Source organism: Hemicordylus capensis, chromosome 4 (genome assembly GCF_027244095.1).
Source record: "Hemicordylus capensis ecotype Gifberg chromosome 4, rHemCap1.1.pri, whole genome shotgun sequence".
NCBI classification, from domain to species: domain Eukaryota; kingdom Metazoa; phylum Chordata; class Lepidosauria; order Squamata; family Cordylidae; genus Hemicordylus; species Hemicordylus capensis.
In genome coordinates this window covers 153,077,493-153,084,213 of record NC_069660.1, presented here as the reverse complement: position 1 = coordinate 153,084,213, position 6,721 = coordinate 153,077,493, and the positions used below count along the sequence as shown (strand labels likewise).

The 6,721-nt window shown below is 46.2% G+C and overlaps 1 protein-coding gene across 1 annotated transcript; it reads left to right on the top strand.

Moving 5' to 3' along the window:
* The first annotated feature begins 2,734 nt into the window (after positions 1-2,734).
* On the top strand, positions 2,735-6,313 carry LOC128322626 (procollagen galactosyltransferase 2-like). Its single transcript, XM_053244238.1, has 4 exons — positions 2,735-2,857; positions 3,256-3,383; positions 4,642-4,848; positions 5,520-6,313. Exons 2-4 carry the CDS (start codon positions 3,271-3,273, stop codon positions 5,794-5,796), a joined length of 597 nt encoding a protein of 198 aa, XP_053100213.1. The 5' UTR covers positions 2,735-2,857; positions 3,256-3,270; the 3' UTR covers positions 5,797-6,313.
* The last annotated feature ends 408 nt before the right edge of the window (positions 6,314-6,721 follow it).

The window sequence follows — 6,721 nt, the reverse complement described above, 5'->3', positions numbered from 1 at the left end:
GGTGGGGTTCAATGGGGGCCAAACCAAACTGGCCCGGTTCTGTTGGAGGTTGGTCTGGTCTCAAACCCAACCAGACCCGACAGTTCCGTGCACACCCCTATGCAAAACACTGCAAGGCCTTTTTGAGCCTGACACACTCATCCACAGAGGAAGCTTCCTGCTACCTTTCTGCTTAATTCATCGGCTCAGGCCTTGCTGCCTTCCATTCTACCTCCACTGAGGACAGGTATTCAGCCACTTCTCTGCACTGGGCATGACTGGATTGTTGTTCAGTTGTTCTTAATGCAGCATAATTAACTGCCCTTATACGAGGATTCCTGATGCTGGTCAACATGACAGCCTGCTTTGGATTTCCCTCCTTCCAGTCAGTGGAAACACCAGATCAGTGACTAATACAGATACCCAGAGCCGCTGAGGGCATCTGAATGCATGAAGCCGCTTTCTTCTGAACATTAGAAAGCTACCTTATACAAGCCAGACCATTGGTCCATCCATATCTATCTGTATATATAATTGTCTAAGGTGTACCCGTGGCTAATCCCATGTGTGGCAGCTCTCACGAGAGTTCACAAGCAGAAGCCTATGAGAGCAGAAGCACCATGGTGATTGGGCAGTGGGGAATTCTATATGCAGATAGGGAGGAGGAGCCTGTGATGGTTAAGGTAAGTTGGAAAATATAGATAGATAGATAGATAGATAGATAGATAGATAGATAGATAGATAGATAGATAGATAGATAGATAGAAGGGGTCTGCAAAGATTGGGGTCATGAGGGAGGAAAGAGCCCCTTCAGGAGAAGGAGGCTGCCACTGTGTGAATCAGATGATAAAACAAGATGAACAAGATCTGTTAACTCAAGGAGGGAGAGGGAGGAAGAGAAGAAAGACAGAAGAGTGAGTGGAGGAGAGAGAGAGAGAGAAAAGAGAGGAGGGGAAGAGAGAAAGAAGGAAGGGCAAGCGATGGGCCTGAGCCTGTCAGCGGCCTGTGGGGAACGAGCAGCCATGGTGATGGTGACAGCAAGGAAGGGCCCAGTCAACCACTGCTGCTGTTTGGGGCTACTGAGGCAATTGGCGAAGGGAGGCAGGCAGGCAAGGGACGGGCCCAGGCCTGTCAGCAGCCTGAGGGGAATGAGCGGTCATGGCAATGGCAGCAGTGAGGAAGGGTCCAGTCAACCACTTCTGCTGCTACTCCTGTTTGGAGGAGCAGGAGCGGACCTTGGATGCAAGTGAGAAGGTCTCTGGGAATAGGGGGCTGCAGCTTGCCAATAGGCACCACAATGCTGCAGCCATGACCAAGAGGGTTGAGGGGGATGGAGTAAAGGGACGGAGGAGTGACCAAGAGAGGTGAGGGGGGTGGAAGCAATGGGATGCAGGAGGAGGAGCAGCAGGAGTGCAGCTCAGGAGAGGGTGGAGAGATACCAGGGATTGAACCAGAGGCCTTGTGCATGCAAAACATGTACCCTGCTACTTCTTAGTTTTACATAATCTAAACTTGTGTGTGTAAGAGCAGAGTGTGCCTTCAAGTTATTTTGGGATAAGGCATGTCTCAGAACTTTGGGAAATATTAATCTAAGGTGAAGCTGGTTGGTGCAAAATGAGTCATGTTGGCTTTCTCAGATGGTTCTCATCTTGCTCTAGAGAAGAACTTGTGTACTCGAACAGATCAGAACCTCGTTATGTTCTTATGAGTTGTAGTCAACAACATCTGGGAATCCCTGTTAGCGGGAACACTACTTATAGGTATAATTCACTAGAAGAGTGGAGCACGGTTATGCTTTTGTGCAGCCCTTTCCAATGGGATTTGTATTAAAGAGCTTTATTGGTGTATTCGGTGTCTGGTCAGCTTCCCTTAACAGATATGCTGCAGTTTCAATAGATATGTCATGGAAAATATTCTGAAGATAGTTAAATGTTTCTAAAGCTTTCTATGGCTGCACAAGCGATCATTGTATTCAAGAGGATACTGATGGCAGGTCTCTGTGCTGCTGTCTCAGAGGGAAGTAGCAACTACCTTCTGATGTGCTCTTGGGTGGCCTCAAGGCTTCTGTTGAAAACTGAGCTTCTCAGGGTTCTGTGTAGGGTGTGTGTGAGTAAATCCAAGGCTACGTGGGGCAAATTTGTCTTGTTCAATTTCAATGGCTGAAGAGGAAGGAATGACTTGCAGCAAAATGGCGGGTCACACAGATCACTAAGGGGAAATTTCATGAAGAGCCCTGGCATGGGGGAAGCAAACCTAGAGTAGTGATCTGGATAAGATTTGGCAATATGCAGACACTGGCATTCTCTTACAAGTATTCTGCAAATGCTGTTAAATTTTGTTTCAATGGGCAGATTCTGTGAGTTTCAGATAGCCGTCTATCCCTTGTGTTACAAGGCAAAGTGCAATGAACTTGTGTCACCTCCTACTATTTCTGGGTCCATACATATGCTGGAATGAACTGGTAGAATGGACTGTACCTCTTCCGTCCGTGAGTGGAAGTATTTCTTTTGAGCGTCTCCCCATGTTTCCAAGGGGGTGGGTTGCTGGGGAAGCATGCTGCAAGCAGGAAGCTAGAACATTAAGGCAAAAGGCCCTAATTTGTCAGCTGTGCTAGTTTTCTATTCTAGAGAGTTCTTGACATTGGGCAGCATTTCATCTCCTCATTTTCCTCCATGTATAAGCTAGGCCAAGATACTGAGATGTGCATCTGTCACTGTTTTTTGTTGTTGTTTGTTTGCAGGGCACTAAATACGAGCCAGCTGAAAGCCCTCAACACTGACATGCTTCCTGGCTACCAGGATCCTTACTCCTCAAGGGTTTTGACCAGAGGGGAGATTGGATGCTTTCTTAGCCACTACTATATCTAGAAGGAAGTGAGGTTTGTCACTGACCTACTGTACAAGAGGGGTCTTTCGTTTCCCTTCTCTTTCTTCTGCAAGGCCTTGAAAGAGACCTTGAAAGATTAGCATTTCTAGTAGCTGCTGAAAAGTTGTACATTGCACTTTGTCAATCACTTCCCCTGAAGATGAGTTCCACTCGAAATGTGTTGGGACCTCTCTTTTAATAAACTGCCAGTGCACCGTTTCTGTTTTCTTCCTTTTAGCCTCTAAACCAGACAAGGAGGGAGCTAGTCAGATATCAGTGGGGAAGGCAGTCTGAAGTTGCGCTGTCACCAAGAAGATCTGCCAAACTACTCCTGAATGTCTTGCAGCAACTGGTACTGTAGGTGTCATTAGTAAAGTCTATTACAGTGACTTCTCTTACTGTTTCTTTAAGGTGGTAGGCAGAGAGATGGAGAAGACCCTCGTCACTGAAGATGACGTGCGCTTTGAGCATCAGTTCAAGAGGAAGCTCACAAAGTTGATGGATGATATTGAGAGAGCCCAGCTTGACTGGGAGCTCATGTAAGTAGCAGTCCACCTCATGTTGCCTGCTGAAGGTCTCCCTTCTGCGGAGCTTAGGAGTGGTCCACAGGCATGCTTGCAAGAGCTGGCACTGGCAGCCCAAATACTGAGGTAGGAGAAAGAGTAATTGGAAGGCCTAGGAATTGCCCAGCATGGCATTACAGTGGAGAAATTGAGTAGGCCTTTGGGGGTCTCATTGAGATGCACTCTGAATGGATTGTGCTTGACTTAATGTGATTTGCAAAGGAGCAATGCATCTTGGGAACACTGGCCTACTTGGTTTGCATACCTGTGCAGAAGACCACAAATGTGGTAAATGGATTATACTGCCTGGATTGAAAAAGGGATGAGATCAGTGCCTGATGCAAGCAAGAATCTTTAATTACCAGTGCGCTCTCTCTCTCTCTCTCTGTGTCTTGCATCTGCAAAAGTTGTTGGGAATTCTCTCTAGTAAGAGAATCCCTTTTTCATTATAGCAGAGTGCACAGAGGCACAACACAGCGGAATTTAGTTAAGGCATGCGTGTATGCTGAGAGTAAAGTAACTTGGAGCCAGTTCATAGTTTCAAATCAATATATATGGCATTTATTAAAGAATTTCATTCTAGATAGGAAAGTGAGGAGTTAGGATCTCTAATCTAGCTAGCTAGCTGGATGCAGATGGATTCTGCATCTCTGCCCTCATGGTGCAGGGAGAGGAGCTTGCAGGGTAGAAGGAACAGGAAGAGAAGGGAGAGAGAGGAAGGAAGTGGCTGGAAGGAACTCCCTAAGATTAGCAATCAACATTCCAAAGGGATAGTGTCAGAGCAGTAGAGAAGGGGTGACTCTCTAGCCCTCTGACTCACTAGTCTGTCCTCCTGTGTCACTGAGACAAGAGACAGTGCAAAGACCTTCACTTCCAACAAAAGGTTACCCTTAGAGTCTCTAAGAATTACTTCTCTGTAGAGGAACTCTCTCTCTCTCTCTCTCTCTCTCTCTCTCTCTCTCACACACACACACACACACACACACACCATCTTTGTGCATTAGTGTTAATTGTGCATGCCTGTTTGTTTCTTATATCTCACTTTTCATCTTGGAAAGCTGAGAGTAGCTTGCTTGAAGCTCCCAGAACTCTTCTATTCGGGCATGACTGAGGTCTACTCCTGGTTAGATTCAACACATGCTTACATCTTCAGGTGCTTGCAGACCATTCCCCGTGATACATATGTGACTAGAATGTCATGGACATGGCAGCATTTTCCTTCTTTTCTTTCTAGTTACATTGGTCGGAAACGGATGCAGGTGGAGCGCCCTGAGAAGGCTGTTCCCAACGTCATGAATCTTGTGGAAGCTGATTACTCTTACTGGACACTGGGTTATGCCATCTCCTTGCAGGGGGCTCAGAAACTGATTGGGGCTCAGCCTTTCGGCAAGATGTTGCCTGTAGATGAATTCCTGCCGGTCATGTATAACAAGCACCCAGTGTAAGTCATTGGCCCCGAGTACCTGATTTGTATAATGCAGAGTTATAAAGAGAATACTTACACTTAATAGAGAAAAGAGCTGGTCTTGTGGTAGCAAGCATGACTTGTCCCCTTAAGCTAAGCAGGTTCCACCCTGGTTGCATATGAAAGGGAGACTAGAAGTGTGAGCACTGTCAGATATTCCCCTCAGGGGATGGAGCCGCTCTGGGAAGAGCATCTAGGCTCCAAGTTCCCTCCCTGGCTTCTCCAAGATAGAGCTGAGAGAGATTCCTGCCTGCAACCTTGGAGAAGCCGCTGCCAGTCTGTGTAGACAATACTGAGCGAGATGGACCTATAGTCTGACTCAGTATATGGCAGCTTCCTATGTTCCTATATATGTGTTTAGAGTATAAAGCTCTACACAGACTTATCCCAGTAACCCTTATAACAACTTTGGACAGTAGGTTGGTATAATTATCCCCCTGTAACTGGGGTAGATGGGGGTTCAGAGAAAAAGGCTTGCTTAAGGGTGTTTAATGAGTAGAGGTAAGATTTGGGGGAGGACCATGTGGTTCCTTAGCCACTACGCTGCCCAAGCTCCCCATCAAATGCATACAATTTCACAATGTGCTGTTAAAGTACCCCCTTTCCGATCTGCAGCTATGTTCATGTTGGTTTCCTCCTCTCTTTAGTGCCAAGTACATGGGATATTACAAAACCAGGGACCTGAAAGCCTTCTCTGCGGAGCCTTTGCTGGTCTATCCAACCCACTACACTGGGCAGCCAGGTTACCTCAGTGACACAGAGACCTCCACAATCTGGGACAATGAGACTGTGTCCACTGACTGGGACAGAACGCTGTCTCGAAAAACACGGCAGCAGGGCCAGATCCATACAGATGCTCAGAACAAAGATGCCTTGCCACCTCAGCCCTCTCTCAACCCATCCTCTGCGAGAGATGAACTATGACTGCTCACTTGGCCATGGTGCCCTGACAATATCGGCAGCAAGAGCTGAACATGCCTTGTGCTCCATCTTTTGGTCTAGGAACCTTCAGAGATATCAGTGTGCTGTGTGAACTGGAAAACAAGTCAATGGGATTTGACTGCCTGCAAGTAAAAGAATAGTATGGGGAGTTCATCAACCAAAGTGGATCAGGCTGGCAGACTTTGGAGAAATGTATTGACGGCAAGCCACATTTTTGGCTCAAGATATTTTGGTGCCGCAAGGTATCTCTGATGAGTTCCTGGAAGACTTCACACAGCAGCATGTTTCTGCTGAGAATGGTTCCTTGAATGATGACTTTCTACAGATCAATGTGTAGAATTACTGTATTTATAAAGATTAATATATGCAGGGATTAGGAGAGGTGCACAGGATTTTTCAAGTTGTGATTGCTGCTGCTGAACAAGAATTGTTGCTAGTTTTGTGGTATCAACCATGTTCTTTGAGAGGAGTAAAAGGAAGGGGACCTTGTTTTATTTTTCAAAGGAAGACAATCAAAAATTATCTCCCCTCTCTCCCTATTGGAGACCCTAGTCGATCTCTGTGATGTCAGTTCTGTGAGTCACTAAAGGCTTGGCTCCTTCCTGGAGTCAAATAAAAAATACAAGGACTGATGGTCGTTTCTAAGAATATTACAACTTCCAGTTTACAGAGCGCTTTACAGTTCACAGTTTTTCTTACCATCAGCATAACCCTTTGGGGATAAGTCACTGTTGTTCCCATTTTATAGATGGTGAAGTGAAGTTGAGAGGCTTAGAGCTGGGTCACACATGTTACTATTAAGTATTAAGTGGTGATTTGCACGTGTGACAGATTAACTCCCACAGGCAGAACTTTCACATCTCCAACACGTTGGTTCACACATTCAACTGCAAGTCATCAAGTGATG

Bases quoted from the DNA above. Each gene is read 5' to 3' on its own strand.
- LOC128322626 (XM_053244238.1), top strand. From the start codon at position 3,271: ATGGAGAAGACCCTCGTCACTGAAGATGACGTGCGCTTTGAGCATCAG. The intron at 3,384-4,641 runs GTAAGTAGCAGT...TTTTCTTTCTAG, and splicing joins CAGCTTGACTGGGAGCTCAT to TTACATTGGTCGGAAACGGA. The intron at 4,849-5,519 runs GTAAGTCATTGG...TCCTCTCTTTAG, and splicing joins ATGTATAACAAGCACCCAGT to TGCCAAGTACATGGGATATT.